This window comes from Neodiprion pinetum, chromosome 7, assembly GCF_021155775.2.
Source record: "Neodiprion pinetum isolate iyNeoPine1 chromosome 7, iyNeoPine1.2, whole genome shotgun sequence".
Taxonomy (NCBI): domain Eukaryota; kingdom Metazoa; phylum Arthropoda; class Insecta; order Hymenoptera; family Diprionidae; genus Neodiprion; species Neodiprion pinetum.
The window spans coordinates 21,285,581-21,309,080 of NC_060238.1; the positions used below are offsets into that span (position 1 = coordinate 21,285,581).

The window sequence follows — 23,500 nt, forward strand, 5'->3', positions numbered from 1 at the left end:
GTCGAGGGTCTAGGGTCACATTTGGATGAAAAAGAAGAGAGACCAGACGGGGAGAAACCCGATTTGCAATTTTGATGAGACGACTTAAGGAGACCGGTGAGTATATATATACATACGTACGTCTGGCCGAGATCTTCTCGCAAATTCATGTCGCCTCGTTCCTTTTTTCAACCTTTCTTATATCGGCAGGCATAACAGTGTCGCCTCCTCTGTATGTATGTGTGTAAATTAGGGTGTGCCGAAAAAAAAAGAATTATTCTTTTTTTGGCTTTTTTCTTCAAACGCGGATCAAAATTTCGGTATAGCATTTATCTCAACCAAATATGACCTATTAATATATTGACGTCTGAGGGTGCCAGTTTTATTTTCTGCTATTTTCCATTCGAATGACACGGAAAAAAATAAATGAGAAAATTTAAAAATTGTTTTCACTACCCGACGGCTTGACCAATAAACTAGGATGGAGATGGAATTCTTCCAACTCTAACCAGTTAAGAGATATTAGCCCGTAAACATTAAGTCGTCTTAAATTTTTTTTTTTACACACCCTTGTATTTAATATATATAAAAATAAGAAAAAAAGTAACGGAGAAGTTACAGAGGTTGGAAATTTTTCTTGAAAAATATATTCATCAATTTTATATCAGATACAACATTTATACGAAGCGCACGCGTAATGATTGATCGCCGAGCGATTATATCGAGCGATTTCTCTCTATACGTTCCGCAAATTTCATCCTAATTATTTCCCCTAATTGACGAACCAATCACCGTAACCCAAAGTATGCGTCGATGAAAACCCCGGCCTCGAAACTGTGCTCGGATATTCGGAAAATTTAACGAACAAGCAAGTATCTCTGCAAAGTTTTCGCATAGTTTTATAACACCTGCTATATTGCAATTTTTTGCATATAATATACAGGTATACGGAAATTGATTCGAGGGTTCTGAAAATCCGATGAATCCGTTAAAATTCATGCGGTTATATTTTAACGCGAGATCACGCGTGCGCGCGTGTGTTTGCGTGCGCGAAGAAAACCGAACGGAAGGAAAATATAATAAAATCGCTGATTTCCAACTGAAATTTGGTGAAATTGATGAAAAAAAATTGTTTTTTTTTTTTTTTTTTTTTTTTCAGTTTTATGTCTTCTTTGTTTACGGTGTCGTAATATTCAGGAATAAATTTTCGCTTGTTTTCGTCGATTTATACATACCGCGTGCAAAATTCTTCGCGACGTCGATCCGTTGTGGGGGGTGTGATAGAAGAGGGGGGAGGATGCAGGGTCAGGTTTACCGAACACCGTTACGGAAATTTTATAAACTCAATTACGCCGTAATGACCCTGCCGATGAATTATTCAACGATTTCGGTTTACGGATTTTAGAACGAAAATATTTTGCCCGCGGGTGGTAGGCGTGTGTATAAAATACGTGTACGCGTACCTAAGTCTGTAAGTAACAGAGTTTATAACAGTTCGAGAGAAGGAAAAAGTAAACGCGAAATTTTTTTAATTTTATTTTTTATTTTTTTTTTTTTTTCTGCTCTTTCGTTCATTTCGTTAATAAACCAAAACCCTTCTGAAGACCGTGACTTTTCGCGCGAGTTACTTAAATTTTTTCGTTGTTTTGAAAAACTCTCACAAAGCCGTGACGAAGACGACACGACGTGTGTCAGAATTTATCAACGTCGGAAAAATCGCGGTTTTTAGGTACCTACGCAGAAAGCTGACTGCAGTCGACGAGAATTACATGTAAGTATGTCAAAATTCACCGACCTCAAAGGGCGCCTTGATCCCTTCACGTGGAAATCCACGTCACCGTGTTTTAAACAAAAATCAGTTTTTTTTTTTTCAACTTTTCATTCGCGATTTTATTTTTCAATTGTTCAGTTTCGTTTTTTCTCTCTCTCTCTCTCTCTCTCTCTCTCTTACAATGCTATTTATTATCTAGCCTCATTTGCACTTTAAGCGTTGGCCTTTTTATTCCTTCTTCTAATTTTCATTTATTTATTTATTTGTTTATTTCTTTAATTACTTATTTATGTTACTCTTTTTTTTTTTTCTTTATATCCCTCACTGGTATATTTGTATACAGTATGTTCGTTTCTTTATTAATTCTGTACTTATTTAACTTTTATACTTTATTTTATTTCATTACATTGAAATGTTATTTTCATTCTATCGGTGTGTATGTTTTAATATGTTAACTTTTTACAGTATATTTTAACCATTGGAATTTTACTCTCTCGAAACTTTGCTAAATCGTAACTTGAATTTTCAGAATCTTTCATTTCGGGAGTTTGATCCGTCGGCTTTCCGACCATTCGAAGCTTTGTTGTTTCTTCAAAGTTCAATTTCTTCACTTCAACTTTCACCGCCAAATAATTCTGAATCAAACGGTTTAGGAACTTTTCAAATTCGAAATTTCATCCTCATCCCCCTTTAGGGGACTTATTTCGAGGTAAATAAATTCTAATTCTAATTCTTTCCCTCTTTTTTCTTTCCACCGATGCTTGAGAGCTTGAGAATCGCCGGTTTCCGTGAAAACCGCTGAAAATGGTGGAACGCACACGATCCGGGATATTTATACCCCGATTCTCGGACAACTCAATTCGCGATTCAATATCGATGTTGCCGCGTGGTTGTGTGTATGGATACTAACTTTCGCGTGTGAAGAGAAACAGATTTCACGTGGACGGAAAAACGGGATTTTTTCCTTTATTTTCAAACACATGCTATCGCAGCCTCCTCCCTGAGGATTAAATTTCTTTCAACATTTTCACGATTTCATTTTATCCACTTTTTTTCAGCCTCTATAATTCCCCTCTGTTTTTTCGACAGATTCTATTTTCCTCAAATTTTGACGAAATATCCGTTCGACTAGAGATTGAAATCATTCGTTTTGTGATCCAAAACTCAGATCAAACAATTTCTGAGTTTATTACGTTACATTTTGTAATTGCATAGTATGAATGAATAAATCTTCACTTTTCGATTCTCGAAGAAAAAACAAATGATCTCGGCTTTCTGAAATGCTATGCACGTAATTGTGCAATTTCTAAACAATAGAAACAGCGGTTAAATTTTTCTTCTCCGACCTTGTAACGTAAAACTTATGCGAATACTCGGTATTTCATAGAGTTTTTCGGTAATTAAAAGATACTGGAAAATACATGCTGTGTTGCGATTGAGAGAATAAATAATTGGGAACGAGCATTTTCAGCAAAGGGCGAACGTGTTTAATTTTCGTTTATAAAAAAGAAATTCAGAAGGAAAATAAAATTTAGAAGCGTTTTTCGTTCGCCTGGTAATGCGCGGCACGAGTTGAAGAGACGTTACACGTGGTCACATTCAGAAAAAAAATTTGGTCGTAATGATCATAATTTGGTCCTGGCAACAAAATTTAAGGGTTGATATACATCCGACTAAACATTATTTTGACCAACTGAAAAGTTAAGTTGATCATACAGCGCGCAGGAAAGAAAATGTTTTAGTAGCGATGACTGGGAAAATACTTTGCATCGCAATTCCATGGATTCTTTTGCAATTGCGAAATCAGATCTACGCAGTGAAATCGTTTTGTGAAGATTGGAAATATGATTGTTCGATTGTTGCGAATGAAAAAATGATCGATCGATTGTAATTTGTGCTTCGTGAATTAAGCCCCACATCAAACAACGACAGGGAAATGTGCCATTGGCAATTGACAGGCTTGTCGAATGTTATTAGACGACGAATGATTTAGTTCTGCTGATTATACCGGACAGACGACCGAAGCCCCTCTTAATAACTACTCGTCTTACTTCTCTTGCGAGAAAGGATTTTTAACGCGTTGCACGAAGTATTTTGCCGTTTCGACAAAGAATTTTACAGATTTGCGATGTAAAATATCATTCGACAGCGATAATCGATTAGCAGCTCTCGTGGTTTCGTAAATTTTACTAATCTTTATCCACCGAGTTGATTTAGTGGGCCGTACAAAGCGATTTAGTTGAATCTACCAGAGGATATTCAATGTTTTTGTAATACCACGAAAAAAGTGTTACTTCATTAAATTGACTTGATTAAAATCGAGGTTTCGTACTTATAAGTATATTTTATTCAACAATTTTTGTTCTTTTTGGGAGTTTGAAACAACAGTTTCATCAATTTTGGTATTTACAACAAAGTATTGTTTTCCCGCGAGAAAATTTTCGACACATTGATGAACAAAAAAGCAACAAGTTTCCTCCGAATTCAGAAGTTACAGTAATTATACACCGAAAAGTCACGTTCAATTCAGTCAGTTGAAATAACTAAAATTCCCGTCCCACTTCCTCTCCATTCGCACGAAACCGCACGATCTTCTCCTTATTTGAAAAATTCTTCTTCTCAGCGAATAACGGCCGGTAAATAAAACACGGCGTATAACGAATTGTTCGCGGACAAAAGTGCTGAAAAGTAATTGCGGTGTCCGAGGTGATTTCTCCAATTTCCGGTAGAATTTCGCCGAGGGTGTTGTCCGGCATTCGAAACGGCAAGCCGCGAAACTCTCGCAGGGAAAAAGTCCCTCGGGTTGCGAGTGAAAAGCCCGGCATTGTCTCGAAACGTCGATTGGAACAGGCGTCGACGATACGGGAGCAATTCTACTGAATATTGGATTTTTCGATTTCCTTTCGATTGAAATGAAATTCTGCGGTCTCCTCGCTTCGGCTCGGCTCGGCTCCTCGCAAGGTCGCATTCCTCTCGTCTCGATCACCGGATCGTTTCGACCCCGTTGACGACGCGAAAGATCCGCCGCGACGCGTCGAACCCTTTTTTTCCTTATCACCGTTCCGACGGTATTCGGACTTTGAACTGACCTCGAGTCACTCAGGGGAATATAATGTAACGCAAGCTCGAGGTGAACACGCCGAGGAAAAAATTTAGATGAGGAATTACCGCACGGTTCTCAATTATTTCCGTTATTTATCGCAAACGAAAAATGTGCACCGAGAAGGATTTAATTTGTTACGGTAACTAGAAAAATTGAGTAAAACAGGTGTCGTTGAAAAAACTGTTCCAATATTGTTGGAATTAGGAAAAACGAGGTACGCGTAAAAATTTTCCGCTATCGTCGATACTTTTTTTGGTAATTGCAACGCAAAATCAGTTTGTGAGGTTTACTCTACTTTTTTAGTTAAATAAGGCTTTAACCTCAATTTATTGTTGCACGAGCATTAAATTTTCGCAACATTTACAAGAAAATCTAGCAACAGTGATGGTAATGAGAAGGAATAATAACGGATAGTAGACTTTCCGGTAACGGCTAGAAAACTAATTTTCATTTAAAAATGTAAATTAGTCTTCGAGCTGTTACAGGAAAGTCTGGTATCCGTTACTGTTCTTTCGCATTACGATCACTGTGACTATATTTTCTTGCAACTGTTGCTGGTTCAACAAAAAATAGATTTCATTTAAGGTCTTGTTAAACTAAAAAAGTATAGTAAATCAAAGAAACCGATTCCGCGTTACAATTACCCAAAAATCTAGTATTGACAATTCTAATCGCACAAAATAGTTACTTGTGTCTCGTTTTTATGTAATTCCAACGATTTTCAAACAGTTGTTGTACCGATTGTGGTAAAAGAAATTTTTACTAGCTTTAAGAAATCAAGTTTTTCTCAACAAATAATTACGAAAATACGGTGAATTTTGGGAATTTATACCCCTTTAACCGATCATTCGATTCAATTTGGGTTTGTCTTGTTTTTCAAAAGTACGTGGATCGATTTTGATTGAGATATTTTTTTTTCAATTAAAATCGTTTGATAACAAATATAGTTACTGAAAATAACGTCAACTTGATTTATTGATAATTTGGTAAGTAATTGATTTATCCGTATGAAAATAAGCATTCTCTAGCCTCAAGTATCTGAAAAAATGATCGAGGATTTTTTTAATTCAAAATTGAGACTCTCGTTATTTCGCAACCATTCAGCCTCGCGGTGAAAATTGATTTTTCGGTTTTAGCGTATCGCGTGAAATCATTCGCAAATGTTTTTACGCAGGCACGTATTTTACTCGAGCGAGTACAACCAGGGCCGATAACACAGGCTTCAAAAATATGATTTTCAATTTCCCCGTAAAATAATAACGTTTTTTTTTTTTAGGTATTCAGGTACGTTGAATTAAAATATAGCGGTAGTTATTTTACGTCACATCGAAAGGTATTTTTATGCAAGATATATGCATTTTTACACATTTTTGAACAATTTTTATGGAGAAATAAAATATAACGAATACAAAACTGAATGTTTGGTTATAAAATGAACAGCGTTAGTTTCAAACAAGACTTGAGAGACTTGATGAATCGAAAAGACTTGTGATATCTTATTCTACTTTCTTTAAAACTCATGTTCGATCTTTTTCTCTCGTACTTACGTAGCTCTAAATATGTTTAAGATCACCGTAAACAACAACTAGCGAAGGTGGATGAATATTTAAACATCAACACTACCGTAAATACGTATAATCGGCACAGAAATTGGAAGTTAACTCTACTGGTACGAAGAAGAAAGAAAGGAATAAAATTCTCAGAAAACTTACGCCATAGAATTTTTTGAATATTTTTTTTCATAGAATCGTACCGAATACCTACCGAAATTACAACTCAGTTTTATCAAGGTAAAACCATCGCGGGCCTGTGTAATCGGCAATTACAAACGATCGTCAATCGTTTTGAATACATGAATGTATACACCAACGATTACGCAATGTATATAATATTATATCAGTGTACGAATTTGAATTCAATTAAATTCCGTCCGTAAGTCTCAGCGCGTTCACGTTGGAAATTCGTGCCGGAGTTTCGTGCCTGAATGCATCGTGCCTGTAATAATACGCGTGTGTATCAACAAAATTAACGAGGAAAATTAATTCCGCTAATTGCTTCTGCCCATTTCCCAGCAATATTCTGCAAAAACCTCACATTTTTCATCCGTTGAACGAATTAACGACTTCCGTTTATTTTCACGATCGTTAGATTGCAGTAATATAAAGGGAACGTGAGACCGAACGACACTCGCCAACGAGTATGAATTAATTCGGAACCACAGAAATGAAACATTTTAGAATCGAGACGGAGAGATTTTACCGTCACTCCAAGAATTTCTCAATCGCTGTTAGATTTTATTTCAAACTGGGATTCTTACCCCAAAAAATAGACGCTCGTTGTCGATCTAACGGCCATTGCTTTGTATTTTCAATATTTTATCGAATGAAAAAATTCTCCTCTCGTTTTAAAACCTCGTTTCGATTAGGACCAAAGGTTGAATTGCACTTTCGAGAAACACCGAGGCCGCATCGCATTCAACAACATCGAAAACCACTTCCGGCTGTTTGCCAAAAGCTCGGGGACGATACGCTTGGGCATAATTTATCGAATCGGTTAATGACGCGAGTTATATTAACGGCTGATGGTCCGGGGAACGAGTTGCTGCTCCTCTTATAGCCATCGAAGTGCATTTTGTAAGCCTCGACATGGCCGAGCGGGATGACACAACGCGTAAATAATCTCCCGAGCATTTATGACCGGGCCGTAAAGATCCTCGGCTAATTGATCCCATCTTTCAAAAAGATTCTCTCCTTTTATTCGCCCTGGCTCTTTGCCTCGATCCGAAATTCATTTGAGCTTGCAGCGAGTGCTCGGAACGAATAAACAGGAATTTACTCTCATGCTGGAATTTTTTTTTTTTTTTTTTTTAGCATCTTTGAGAAGAATCATAAGACGCGGTGAATTTGAGGAAAGTAAGAATATTGGACAACATTTTGTACAGCAGTTATTGGGAAAGTACATGAGATGCATCTCATCGATCTTTTTCGTTCTGCGACATGTTGCGGTTCATCGAAAAACGTTTCACGCATGTTTGTTTGTTTTTTTTTTTTCAAGTGCCAACTCGGGATTCAAACCACCCCCACAAATTCACCGCCCAGAAAATAAGGAGTGCAAACCCTGGGGGTAAAAACACTGCGAATATTACGTTAATGAATTCCGATTGATTTTGTCAACAAAAAAAAAAAAAAAAAAAAAAGATAACATCTCGGTCAGCCTTCGTTTCGGACGAAACGAAATGATGCGAGGAGTCCCAACAGACAAATTTCTTTTTCGGTTTCCTTCGTGAGAATTCCACGGGGTCCTTTTGCCTCGTGTTGTGAAGCATTCGAGCCGAGTGATTGAAAACGACCACACAACAAGCCTCGGCGTCTCCCTTCAAGAGTCTGTTTACCCTTGTCTTATGTTTACCCTGCTTCGATCGGTTGAAGTTCCGCAGTGTCAAACAGGAATCCGAAATCGACGGTCTTGTCGCGAAATTCTGTGATCTTCGGTGCCTAAGCGCGGTGTTGAAATTTGTTCAAGCGCAAAGTGACCCAAAGTTCTCGTCCCGAACCTTGTTTTTGGTGCTTGTTGTTTTCGGTGAGTACGTGACTCGCGTTCGATCGAAGGCGTTTCGCAGCATCACCTTCACCAACCACGCAGCTTGCAAGGTAATCACATAACCGTTTCACACTTTGTACCAACGACAAATTGCGCTGATTATATTGACTCGAAGTCGGGTAATCCACATTCCCGCGAATAAAGAGGTATACACGTTATAATCAAACGGAAATTAACGGCACGTTTAGAAGCCGCTAATTATGCCAAACCGATTACAAGTCTCGGTACGAATTTACGAAAGAAACTTTCACTTTTCACACGACGCGTTAATTTATACACGCCTGTCCTGAATGTAAGTTCGAATTTATACACCCGAATAAATTCATAATCCAATAACATTCTTACCGTCCCGCAATCTCTCTGAAAGATTCGAGAGCGTGGAACGTGCTCGTTGTAATTATCAGACACGCGGGGAGAAAACGCTAGAGGGCGAAAATATACTCGACGTCGTTGGGGCAGTTCGATTCGAAGTGTATGACGATACATCGACATCAATAAATTGGAACTTGTGATAGAGAGAGCGCTGCTGCATGGGGCAGAACTATCGTTAAAAGGAATTCGGTTCGCCAATCAATGGAACGAGTATCGCCAGTCTCGCGTTGCTGCATCCTCTGTGACTATTCTGTACAAGTATACACTACACGCGTATGATTAGGATGACCGATAACAAAAATGTTCAAGCTCCAAGTTAAAGAAAGTAATCTCGAGTTGACCGTGAAAAAAAAAAAAAAAAAAAAAAAAACATCCTCAAAGTTTCAACGTTTTATCTCGCTATTAAGGAATGCTGGCAGATTTTTTTTATTTATTTATTTTTTTTTTTCGTTGAATCTTTATCAAATTGAAGAAGATCAAGGTCTGAAAAAAGTGTATAACCGAGGGCAAGAAAAGATTTAAAAAAAAACAAATAAAAATAAAAATTCCCCACAACATTTTTCACGTTTCATTTCCCTGATCGATTTACAACTTCTGTTAACACGCTTTCCTCCCCTTCAACGTCTTGTCCAAACTGTCGAACATTCTTCTGTACTTTCGTCATTTTATAAGTACACGTTACTTTTTCCTCAACTTTTCGCGCTGAAGGGAAGTTTTTTTATTTTATTTGTTTATTTCATTTTTTTTTTTTTTTTTTTTTTTTATCGTAACGTAAGGGTGCATCGTTTCAGCGAAATTTGTATTCCACCAATTATTTTCCCCCTCATATTCGACATATCCGGTTTTCTTGAATTTTGGTATATTTTCTTTCTTTTTCTTTTTTTTTTTTGTGCCTAATCGAGATTGACAGATTTTTTATTCATGGTTTAATGTACGAAGTATAAAGTTATAATCATTACACAACGATTCTACGATACTGACGCGTGGGATGAAAATTTTTGAAAAATGCTTCTATTCGGTAGCTGAAAAAGAAAGGGGGGAAATGAAAATCAACCGTAAAACCGTTAGAAAATAAGTAGGCAACGTTTAAAACTGCATCGCATACGCTTCGTTTTCAAATCTCGTGAATAACAATATTCGAAACGAATATTAATTTTACCGAACGTTAACTTTTCAAACGAATGGAAAATAAAAAAATTAAAGAAAAAAAATTTTCCTGTTACAGTGAGAAAATTTGATTTTTATTTCGGTAACTCGATAGGTAAAGGGAATAAAAATAAGGGAAAACATCGCCTAGTTTGCCGGAGTGAGTTTTAGGGAAATTGCTAATCTTCGGAGTATAACGAGTTTGATTTTAGCGCTTAGTGTCGTAAAAAGTTTGTCGCGAGGTTCTACGAAGCGAGAGGAAAAACCGTTTCGCTGATTATATCGTCAGAAGTAAAGCGGAAGCTGAATGACCGCTCGACGTTGAACATATCAGAATTATTAACACTAGGAAAAGAATTCTCTAGGACTTTTTTCTTTTTTTTATATTTGTTTTTTGTTGAAACAACGCGTTTTCATTCGAATAACAATCGACAGAAAATTTCTTCCGATTGAATTGAAATTGATTATTTCCTTCCAATAAATTTTCTTTTCAAGGAAACAAATCTTACTTTTCCAAATCGTCCTTTTTTTTGGGGGAGGGGGGGGGTGTAGAGTCGTGAAGAGAAGCGTTACCTCCGGAATCATTTTTCCTGCATCAGGGTTGAATCCGGAGTATCGCAAAGTGTGCAAAAGTTTCGATAACGGCGACGAGACGTCAATTGCGAAATTGAAATGTCCCGAATCCCTCGGGAACCCGGGATTTTTGATATCTCCTTCTTTTTTCATATCTTTTTTTCGTTCGTCGAGCAATCTGAAATCTCGACAGGCAAGAATTTCCGACGACGTTTCAACTTTCTTTTAATCGTCAAGAGCTTTTTCCACCGGATTATATGAATTAGCAAGCTGATACGAGGAAAATATCGAAAAGCCGGAAGTCAGACGGCGATCAATTCAAGAGGGAATTATTACGTGAATATTGTAAGCGATACAACAACGCTTCGAACATACTTTTTAAATAAATCTGGGATAAAAGCTTTTCGTTGGGAGGAGGAAAAGCTTCGAAGAAAGCAAATCTTCGGTAAACGGAATTTTTTTTTTCTTTTTATATTCTTCTCTACGTTTTTCTCGTAGGTATTAAAAATTCTTGGATTACTAATGATCGTCCATAGATGAAACGGAAAATATTTTTATTCAAAAAAAAAAATAGAGGATTTTTATCAGTTTGATATCAATTAATCAGTGCCGATCTGTTTGAATTAGAAATTACCAGATTTGGAGCAAATTCAGTTCGTTTTTTTCCGAGACATTTACCGAAATACGATTTCTTTCTGTCGAACAATAAGTCGAAAGCGGATCCATAGATTTGGATGAATTTGGTTCATTGGTTTGGTTTCATTCAATTTCAAACTGATCCAGTTTTCAGCGAAATAGGATGAAAACGGTTTCCAGAATGTTTGCAAAAAGTCAAATTTTATTTTTATTTCTCGGTTGGTAAATCAAAAACGGATGTCGGAATGATTTGAATAAAATGAGCTTGATTCGACTTGGAACTGTTCCAATTTCGATGAAAATTGTCGAAACCACCTCTGAGTGTTCTGCTGGGATAAAAATCGGCTTACAAAAATTTGAGTGAAAACTTATTTGTCAAAAGGTTATTAGCGGATTTAGAAAAAATCAAATTGAAAAATCCATGAATTGATATTGTCGATTTTTTTTTTTTTTTACGTACAAAAGTATGCCAAAATTAATTTATCACTCGTCCTACATTCAATAAATAAATAAATAAATAAATGAATAAATTCTGGTAAATTCAGATAATTCCATGACTCTCTGAAATCGTGTTTTCAGCTTAAGCCTAATCGGTGTACACTTGAGTAGAATTTTTATATTTTATATTTTTATTACTACACCTGACAAATTTACCAATTTTTTCCGTTCCGATTAATCTACGTCAATTTCATCTATTCTCTTATACTTTTTCTCACGTTCCAGCCTCTTTACTCACTCATTTATTCAAAATTTACTTATTTATTTATTTCCTAATTTTTTCAACCAATTAATCACATCTTATTTATCATTCCTACTTTATTTTCTACTAATCTTTCGGTCTATTTACTTTCATCCATCTTTCTATTTCCTTCTCTGGTAATTATTTTCAAACCTTAATTTCAATACTTTTCCATGATCTTTCTGTACGCTGCCTAAAGGTACTTGTCCCAGGGCAAATAAACCTATCTATCCATCCATCCATTCATCCATCCATCCACCCATCCATCCTCCCTTAAACCCTTTCCCCTTTATTTTCCCACCGATCGTATAATAAAGCTCGGAGAAAGGGTGCGTGAAAAATAATGACCAACTCCGCAGCGTCGCGCCTATAAATACCGGGTCTTTGGGGGGTGGTGTGGTCGGAGGTTACGTGAGCCCCCTTCAGACAACCCAACGTCTTCCACGAGGACTTCCGCTTCGAGTTCCCGCGGGAGGACTCCGCAGGCACTCCATAACTCAGGAGGACATCGCGGTGACTCGCGAAGGACGAAGCGGATGAATTGTTCGAGGATGAGAGGGTGGGACGGGGTGAAATGGAAATGGCTGGGGGGGGGGGGGGGGGGGGGGTGGTCGCCCATTTGAATGGAGGCCTCGACCGCTTCGCCACACGTCCGATATTAGGAGAAGGGGAAACGACGCGCCCTGTTTAGGGAAATAAGAGGCGTGAACGATACGTTGCGTAAGCAAACCCCCGCCAAATTTTTGTCACCCTCTCAAGAATTTTTCCCTTCGCTTCGTCCCCCCTTCTCCCCTCCTCCTCTTGTAACCCTTGACGTTGCGAAACGTCCGTGTTTGGCGGAATTTTTTTTTTTTCTCTTCGTCACCCTTTCGCGTTTGAAATTCCTTCCGCGAACGATAATTTGGCTTTCGATTGACGATGGATGGGGTTTTTTTTTTTTTTTTTGTTTTACACACATACACACACGCGCGTTTCAATAGGTTTCGGTGATGTTGGAAAATTATTGGTTTCGATTGAAAGTCAATTGTTCAATATAGTTATGAATAATTGGCTCGGCGGAGCCAAATTGGTAGGAAAAAAAAAAAAAAATAATAATGATTTTACTTTTTCTTCTCTCTCGCAGCTGAATGAATTCGCATTTTCGATGAATTTCCGGTCAAGAAAAGTTGCTTTTTCGAATATTCGAGATAACTTGTCAATTTTTGTTTGAATGAATTTTTGTTTGAATCGCGTCACACGGAATTATACGTCACTGTATTTATTTACTTATTACAGTTGCGTTGATGAAATTGTGAAATAAAGTGTGGAATATTGAATTATTCTCATGAATAATTATCAATTTATCCATTACGTGGGTGTTCTGTTACATTCCACTTATTCAATATTCAATCTGAATACTCTTCAAGTTTTTATCACTGCTAAATTACTTTTGACATCGCGTATAATCTCTTCAATGAAATTTTATAACACAATTGTTGTTCATTACAAATTGAATGATTCACTGTTATCTTTCTCCATGTATTTTTGAACACTGAAAACTTGTTTATTCAGCATTTATACAAACTTTCAAAATCAATCATCCTCGTAGGACATTGTCTGAAAATTTCGAGATCGATCATCTTTTTCACTGTCATATATTAGGTCGACGATATGGTCCTAAATCAAACATCTATTTTTTATTTAATTTTTTTTTTTTTTGTTTTTTTATTATTTATTAAACAAAAAAAAAACTCGTTTGTATATTATACAAGAATAGAAAATGAAGAATGAAGGAGACGAAAGTGGGGGAAAGAAAGACTCCCACAAATTCGCTTTTCTCTCAGCTGGAGATAACCGATTCCCCTTTCTTTTCCAACGCTCCGAAGTATGTAAAGAAACTCCGTTCGCCTGCAGCTGCTCATCCAGGGGAATCCCGATGGTTTAATACGGTATTATACGTGCATATATATATATATAGTATATGGTATATAGTATAAAGTATATATATATACATATGTGTGTGTGTAGCCTACAGCCAAGGGACAATCTATATTTATGACTTTCCTCGCAACGCGATAAGATGCACAGTCGTATTCTTACCGCGTTCTCTGAATATATATCTTGCACTCAGGCTACGTCTCGGCTCGCAACTTCTCATTCGGATACTGCGCTCGGAATACTTTCTTTGATTTTTTTTTTTTTTTTTATTCTTCGTTTCCATCCCTCGAAGATTCTCACCGACGATGATGAAATACCGGATGAAAGAATGTAAAAATAGAAACAAGCGAATGAAAAAAATTACAGGTGAAGGTTTTTTTTTTTTTTTTTTTTTTTTTTTTTTTTTTTTTTTTTTTTTTTAAGGAACAACTTTTTCGCTGATTACCTATCGCGTAAAATTTGACTGAACCTATTCACCGATAAATCGTTGAGTCGTCGAGTACCGCAATTTTTCCATCATGGAAGGAGTCAATTTTTGCAATAGAAATCGGCGGAGGAATGATCAGAGGAGAATATTTTGCGGCGAAATAGAAAAAAAAAAAAAAAACAGAAAAAAAAAAAAATAGAAAACTTCCTGATTTAAGCATCTTGCATTCCTCTTTGATCAATTAAACAGCATGAAAGTTCTGCTGCAACTGCTGCAGCAGCGAGCTCGTATGTAGGATCAAATTACCTAAAAGGATCTTAATATATAAGTTTCCCGACTATTCACAGAGGAGGGAAACGGAATAGTTTGTCTTTCGTAAAACCGCGAGAATGCGGTTGAAGTTATATAACAGAAACGCGCTCAGAGCTTTAAGATTAAACTTCTTCAAGTTTACGTCCAAGATATAGACCCCGCAAAAACTCTTCTTATGAACTTGCGTTATGTATACATATGAGAATAAGAAGGCATGGAAAATAACGAAATCTAGCAATTGGCGGTAAATTTTTTTTCTTCTTTGTTCAAATTTTATTTTTTCATTTTTTTTTTGCCCATATTTACATGACAAGAAATTTTTCACGTCTTGTAACTTTTAACTCGTACATTAAGGTGGTCGTTATATGGGTTTAATAAAATAATTCACGATGGAACCTGTTAAATCAGTTCCGAAAAACAATTGGTAAAAAAAAAAATACATTTTCCAAATTTTGTCAGATTTTCATTTGATTCCCTTAGTTTTCTTATTCGAGCGGGAACTTTCAAATTATTCATAGATATGCTGATTCGCTGTGTTTCGTATTTCTTTCTATCCCAAGATTATTCATAGGCAAAAAAATTCATATTCTCGAATATTCGGTGAGATTCGTTTCCCATTAGAAACGTGTACTACTTTAACTCGTTATTTCTTTTTTCTTTTTTTTTTTTTTTTTACTTCTATATTTGGAAAAGGACAAACGATCAGATTAAGTAAAAAAAAAATCACCTCAATATTCGCATGTCATTAACTGTGATATTACTTACAATTAGCGTTGATGTACGGGTCATTCCATTACAGTGCCGACTAAACGAATGCTGTAGTGTTTTGTTTCAATTTTATTTCTTTTTTTTTTCTTCTCAGTTTTTGTCCGAATGACAAAACGAATTTTTTTTAAAGTTCAATCGTACCGGCTATTCGAGAATATGGATTTTTGTTCTTTTTTTTTTTTTTTGCCAACGAATAATTTTGAATTAAAACTTGGTACGAAATATATCGTCGATGAGGATATTTTTGAACAGTTTGTAACATTCCGCCCAAATGGAACGAGAGACCAAGGGAATGAAATGAAATTCTGAAGAAGATTGGGGTAATTTTTTCTTTTTTTCTTTCGTCGCGAATTTTTTTTTTTTCCAACCTCGCACGAGGACCACCCCTATTCTACGTACATTGCGCGTAATTTTTTTTCTCTCTCACGTTTATTTCATCGTCGTAAACGAGAGAGTTGATAACGATGGACATGAGAGAAAAAAAACAAAAAACAAAAAAGAAACAGAAAACTGGAAGCGAGAATGAAAATTAATCACCCAGCCACGTACTGCGTCACATTTCCCTCGCCCTTGGGATACTTTTTTTTCATCATGTTACGACCCCTGCCAACAAGTTTTTGTGAAACGACAGAGGATGAAGATGGAATTAGGCGAGTATGAAATTCTGCCATCTGAATACGTTTTTATCTGCCGCTCTTCGGCTGTCTCGTTTGCGAAATCGATACGTCCGAGGATCGAGTCAGACTTGAATCACATGATTTTTATTTCACCCACCGGAGCGCGAGGATATTTATTATTAATCCACGCGTCGATGCTTTCGGCCAAGAATTACGGAGTTTTTCCATCCATTCGTCAAGCTCGATTCTTTACTACGTCTAGGATTTTTCCAAATTCGAATACGAATGCGAAGTGAAAATCTTTGATTTTGAAAAATCTGTGATAACATGAAATCGGTTGAACCATTTTTTTTTATTTGCATCCAAAAATTCAAAATTCGTAAGCGGAAATTCGTGAAAAAGGCAAGTCTTGGCAAAATTTATATTGGCCATTTTTTTTTTTTTTTTTGTAATTCTTGTAATTAATCATATTGGCTCCGCGATCTTGAATTTTAGAAACGTTCCGTTCCTCGGATCCGAAAATGAATCGCAAGGCATTTCGTCGGTTTTCCGAACGTTCGAAACTTTGCCGTTTCTTCAAAGTTTGTTTTTTTTTTTTCCATTCACTTCAAGTTTCGCCATAAAAAAATTCAGAATTCGGCTCTTCCGGAACTTGAACATCGGCCCAAGATATGCATCGCCGCGAAGTAAATTTGCCTCCATTTTACCCCTTTTCCAATTTCGTGGCCTCTTCGCGTTTTTTTTTTTTTTTTTTTTTTCTTTACATCCTCTTCGTACCGTCGCTCGTTTTATTTTCTCCCAGTGTAAAGAGCCGCGGGGCGTTTTTGGTTTCTCACATTAGGGACGTTATTTGATTCCCACGCTTCGTATCCTCACTCTTATTCTTGTTTTTACTCTCCGTATTCTTCTTTATTCCTCCCGCCCCCAAAACGATCGCTTCAAGGATCCACTGCTCCCTCAGGAGGAACTCGGCGTATCTTTTCCACCAGACACGTTACGGGTACACACACCAACGCGTGTATACGTATACACCTTCGTACGATATCCACCAGCAAGGGAACCGCGGTAATATCACCGTCGGTTTCTTCTTATCTCACCCGGCATTGTAAACGCGGGGGTTCAACTCAAATCTTTAACGAAAACTTCAACGAACCCAAACCAACCCAACCCCAACCTTGAAGCAATCAGAAACCGCGATCTCCGCAGTCCGTAAAGAACAATTTCATTCCTCGGCTTCGAACCGAACGCGAAAATGAAGGATCAATTGTCATCAAAAAATTATCCACAAAGAAATCTCGAATCGAGCATCGCGGCAAGGCCTTTTTCTTTTCATTTTCAGTTTTTGATTTACATTTTTATTGTAAATATTACACCGAGAGAAATTTTTATTTCCGGTTACCGCTCGGTACTTGTCTGTTTTCATTTTTTACCACAATCGAAAAATATACTTCTAGGTAGATAATGAAAATTAGTTTTCTAACTGTTACCGGAAAGTCTATTAAACGTTACTATTCTTTCTCATTGCGATCACTGTTGCCATATTTTCTTCTAACTGTTGCGAAAATTTAATGCTCGAGCAACGATAAATTGACGTTAAAGCCTTGTTTAACTAAAAAAGTTGAGTGAACCTCAGAAACTGATGTCGCGTTGCAGTAACCAAAAAAGGATCGACGATAGCGCAAAATGTTTACGCGTACTTCGTTTTTCGTAATTCCAACAATATTCAAACAGTTTTTTTTAACGATGCTTGTTTTACGGAATTTTTCTAGTCACTGTAACGAATGAAATTTATCTCAGTGTAGATTTTATAGCGAGTATAAATCAAATAACATATCAAGGAAATTGAACAATGGAAATTATTGAATTATAAACCAACAAATTTGCATCCTTGTTATTTTTAATTTTTTAGATATGTGTATCTAGAATCTCAAAATCATTTCAATTTCATTTCCATTCATCCTATTTTTAGTTACAAGTATACAAACTTTCGTTGTTTCATCTTCCTTATAATTCTCAAGATGAATGTATGAAAACTTTTAGTTTTTTTTTTTTTTGCACTTTCAACTGGAGATCGGTTTCATGATTGAATGATCGTTTTATTTCATTTCCTTCATTTTTTTTTTTTTTTTTTCTCATTTTGTTCTCCTTCAACGCTTGGAAAAATATCGATAAGTATAAAAATTTTTAACAAAATCAGAAACATGCAAAAAAAAAAAATCAAATGAAAGGTCGTGGAAACTCTATCAAAATACGACCTTGACAACTTTCAACAGAATCGAAAATGAGGATGACGAAAATTTTGTCCGTTTACAAGGCATGGAATTTTATAGGCAAATAGGGTGAGAAAATGGACTCGAAACTGTAAAAAAAAAAAAAAAATGAATTCGAAATCTACGAAATGAATTAAAGAAAAAAAAAATTAAAAAATAACAATTTATGATCTAAGTACCTGTAATCCAGGCCTTCGCCAAGCTGCCGAACGGCGATCGGAAATTCGCTGGGTCCGTGGGCCTTGAGGAGTTCCTGTAACCTGACAAGTCCCTCGTTGTTTTCGTATATGATCGTGAAGCTTTTCCATCCCCATGCCTTTACGAGATCGACGTACGCCTGGAATAAGAAAAACACAAGCCAATTCACCCGCCGTTGTGATCTTTCGCTTGTTTTCGCAAACCCCAGCCTAATCCGAGCTTGCACGCCAAACAGAATATGGCTGAGGATTCGGTATATATATATTAATATATATATATAATATATATATATCACTCGCATAACGAGCGAGTAAAGCTCCCGATCCGCGCGAGCTTTTCCAACGACGCGAATAAGCTTTGCCTTCTATTCTCGTTACGTGTGATACTTTTTTTTTCCGTTTTTTTTTTTTTTTTTTTTTTTTTTTTTTCAATAGTTTTGTTTCATTGTCCCCGACCAAGCACCGTCAGGCACCTTTTTCGGACATCATCCAAATCTCTTGGGAGAGAAAACCGTCCGACGATAAATGCTCTTTTTGTATTCTTGCTGCCCGTGAATTGTGAAATAAGCCCAAAAATTGCCCATTTCGGTTACGAGCAGTGAATCAAAATAATGCGATTTTCTCGAGAAAGAGAGAAAGAGTGAGAAAAAAATCTCAAGCTGAATTAAAAGCAGATACCATATATATATATATGTATATATATATGTATATGTACATATATACGTGCTACGAATTTTACTATTTACCGTGAAAAAATCTGTAGAGTTTTTTACTCGGGATTCGTTCGAATTAAAAATTTTTTTCCGTCGTATTAGATCAGCCATATTGAATTTTTGAAATCTTATTTAATATCGGAAATCGACGATCAAAAAAAATTACAATTTATGTGAAACATTTATGCGTGTGGGTAAGTTTTTTGAAAATGAATTATTCCTTCAAATTTCACGATTTTTGCTCGTCATTTGTTTCTAACAATAATAATTTACATTAGGTCGCTATTGGCATTAGTGTACTATCAGAACTAGCGAAAAACCGAAAGGAAATGTGTTTTCAAAGTTCCTTATGTAAACAAAAATAAATGGATATAAAATATGTGGTAAGAATTATTACTCTTGTAACTGAAGTGATGAAAATCGAGAGAATGTACAAGGTTTTTAACGATTTCAAATGAAGCATCGGTTTCTGGACTTGTGTCTATAATTTCAGTATTCTAAATTTTTTTAATTCTTAAGCAGATCTTAATTTTAGCTTTATAAAACAATAATTAGTAAGCTTCTCAACGTACGACTATCTCGTTAAAAAATTAACAACAAACACCAATCTACGTATTTGGAAGTAAGACCAACTCACACATCACCGATCGTACCAGTGAATTATTGGAAAATTTTTCCTTCGATAAATTCAATGTAATACAAATATCCGCCGACGTGAAATAATCGTGCATAATCGTTTCGCGATTGAATTCCCCGCGTCAATCCGGCCAATCGACGCGAATAACCGTCGAGTAGTAAATTGAAGAACCAGATTCGGCAACCGAGGCGTGAAATTTTTCACTCCAACTCTCTCTCTCTCTCTCTCTCTCTCTCTCTCTCTCAGGCCGTTTCATCCCTTGTCGAAAACCACGCACGTAGAAGGGCGCGTCACTATATACATATTTCATAAATGGCGGGTGAGCTTTCCGACCTTTTAGCGAAGAAACAGCTTGCTTCGAGTCCCCTTCTTCAACACCGTATCGTAAGAAGTCCCCGTGAAGTTCATTATTATTATTATCATCATTGTGCGATATTTTCCAAATACCACTATCACGGGTGACGGTAAGAAATCAGAAAAACCGAATATCAGAATGGCCAGAATTCCGAATTTAATAAACTCGAATAACAAATATGAGAGAACAGATACTGTCGGAAATTTTAAGTCCCGAATGGTGCCCGATAAAAAGTTGCAGCTTACCTAAAATGTATTCAGTTGAGGACTCTATTATCCGAACCCACTTACTTCGGAAAACGTTAATCCAAGAATTCAGAGATGCAGAATTTAATAATGTATTGAGTCGATGTTCCAGAGAATGAATTTGTAGGAAGTTTCATATTCTGGATTGTCCAAATATTATAAAAATAAAAATTAACATCCAGAATGTAAAAGTGTCATTATTCAGAATCGTACGTTTCAGAAAGATAGATATTCCGAAAGTAACCGTATCGATGGCCTACCACCAGAATTTCACATTCCGAGTCTATCCAAACTGATCTATTTTTACTTGTAAAATGTTTTGTATACAGAATCAAACAAATTCTTTACTCGATGCTTGACAAAGAAGAAAGAACGCGATGCAAACGGACAACTTTGAGTCGTTGAAGCTGTTGGGTTGGGCCTTTAGAGTGTGGCCGACGATGTGACTGACTCTTCTCATATATTGCGACTCTTCATTCCGACGATTCTGATTTAACGCAATTCTATATTCCGAGCCTTCCATGAGATAACTACTCGAAGTTCTAACCGTTCTGATTCTTGATCCTTCGCATTTACGAATTCGAATAGACGAAAATTCTACTTTAGGACCCATCCGAAGTTTATTCATTCGTGTTTGCGAGCAATCGCATTTTCCTCATTCTGCCAACGGCCTTTCGGAATTTTCACCAGTTGTGTATTCTAAATTCTAAAACTTCAAATTTCGATACTTTTATATTCTATTTCCATTATTGAATGATGAAGATGAAGATTCACCGCTTTATTCTTTCGTGATTGTGAGTTTTCGATGTATTTATGTTCGGAATTCTGACCATTCTGATTTTCCCTTTTTCCGATTTCTTACCCGCACCTCATTTTCACACCCAACTACAGGAGGAGGAAATCTCTCGGAGTGTCAAAGGCACGCCGTTGCGCTAAGAATTATCCTCCCTCATTAATTCGTCTCACAATGTTTTTCCTCTCAGGGCGTAATTTTTTCCCTCCCCCCAAAACCAACCAACCCTCCGAAAATAGTAAATCTATCACCCGGTTCGTCCTCACACGTGTCGATCGGTTACTATATTCAATCGATACCTGTCAGGGATCGACATATCAGGGTGCTCGGAGTTATCGTCACGGCTGTTTTTTCACCCTCTCCACCCAACGGCGGGTCTCTTTTTTCATTCTTATTCCACCCTTTCGCCGTCTCTCTTCTACCCTCCTTCGTTCAAAGGTAACAAATTGCTGTTTCGCTGGATTCTGACCGTGGAATCTTATCTCCGGGGTTGAAAAAAATCACGATTCATGATTCGTTTATTCGCGTACGATTCTCCGCCCTTCATTTTTACTCGGCTTTTGCCAAGACGATGATGAGTGAATATTTATAACGATCTTAGGGCAAACATGGAGTTTTGAAAACCGCATAATTCAACCCTCGACTCTTGTCTATCTGGATACTACTTTAATCGAGGAGATTTATTCCTCTACGGAATGTCGAAACTACCCTCGCTTCACCCCCCCCCCCCCCCCCCCCCCCGCCGCCATGCACTATTGTTTACCAAATCATGATACACCTGTCGGCGATTATATTCCGTCAATTTAATTAGCACGATTATTAATTAGCCGGCAAGTCGGGCGCTTGGCGTATCTCTTGGTGAATTAATTACACAGGATTATAGGCATAGTTGGAGGAAATTCACTGGAATCTAGTCGATTTCAATTTTCCATGATTTGAAAATTGTATGGCAGTCAAATTTTCCGATCAATTGGTTTTCACCCTGAAATCGAACTTCGCTCGAATTGAACTCGATTCTTTTTCATGTCCTTTTCATGTGCGATGTTTTTTTTTTTTTTCTCTTTATCCTATAAGCATCATTGTTCGTTTTATTTTATGATTCGTTCATTTTGAAAATTTTTTGGTAGGATCTGACAAATATATTTATTTTCGCGTGTTGCGTGGACTGAAAAATTGATAAACTGTGGTGAGATGAGACATAAAAAACATCGAATAATTGAAACAGAAAGTGACCGATCATCTGATAATTAACAAGAGAAATAATGAATACATTGAAAATTTATCGATAATTATAATATTTGAAAAAATCTATTGTATAAACTGTCACAGTTCGGTTGAAGAAATATTGAAACGGAAGGAGATAAATTGAATTGAATTAGTAGCAAGTAGAGGAAAATTGTTTCAAAATAAAAAAAAAAAAGAAATAAATAAGAACAAAGTTTCTTGTATTGCCAGGAAAAATATATAATAATAAGTGAGGATATTAAGAGTAAATATATACAAGTAACGAGGTGAGAATGACGTGAAGCAAAGAACTTTTCCTCTTGTTAGAATTTATCAAATTCTATAATTCTTATTTTTAATTTTTTTTTCGTGTTCAAAGATTATTTGCTAATTTGCATACAAATTCGATTATATGATCGTTCATTACGGTTTAACTGTAAAAAATTAAACTAAAAATTCAATATATTACACAGGCGAATAGAAATACAATCTCAAATGATTGGAAATTGACAGCTAAATTAAAATATAAAAAGCAATTGATACAAAGGAACTAATAAACTAAAAAGACGTATTTTACTTTGTGTATGATTGTGCGAATTAATGTATCAGTGTGTAATTTTAAATGTAACGACATAGATGATTTAACGTCTACGTATTTAAATACGATCAGAGAGTTAGAAAAGTGAAATTTAATGAAATGAATGATTAAACGATTTCTATCGTTATTTATATTTTATTTGTTCAATTCAATGTCAGATGTAACTCTCGTATTTATCATCGTTCTTTGTTTTTTTGTCTTTTTCTATGCCTGTCCATTTTATTATGATTACCGACTCAAATTTTTAACCTTCCCCTTGCATATATCTGTCTCTACATCCCGTTAATACATAACAGCAAAAAGAAATATTTACAAAATTTCGCGACCAAATGATTTCGAAATCGGGCGTTTTTCGAACTCCTCAAATTCGTAACTTAAACTCCGCTCCATCGGAACGATAATTAAATCAAATTAATCGCAGAAGCAAACAAAAATACAATCATCAAATATATCATACCTCGGTATCGATTGTTCAAACATCATTTTGAAACGCGCAAATTTCCACTTT

General features: G+C 36.3%; 1 protein-coding gene across 6 annotated transcripts in view; it reads right to left on the reverse strand.

Moving 5' to 3' along the window:
* Nucleotides 1-23,500, reverse strand: part of KaiR1D (Kainate-type ionotropic glutamate receptor subunit 1D) — a 259,204-nt gene that overhangs the window by 35,298 nt on the left and 200,406 nt on the right. For all 6 annotated transcript variants that reach the window (XM_046633891.2, XM_046633894.2, XM_046633889.2 and 3 more), the window contains exon 5: nt 18,410-18,567. In XM_046633891.2, the coding sequence (XP_046489847.1) occupies nt 18,410-18,567 (158 nt within the window). The remainder of the gene's footprint in view (nt 1-18,409; nt 18,568-23,500) is intronic.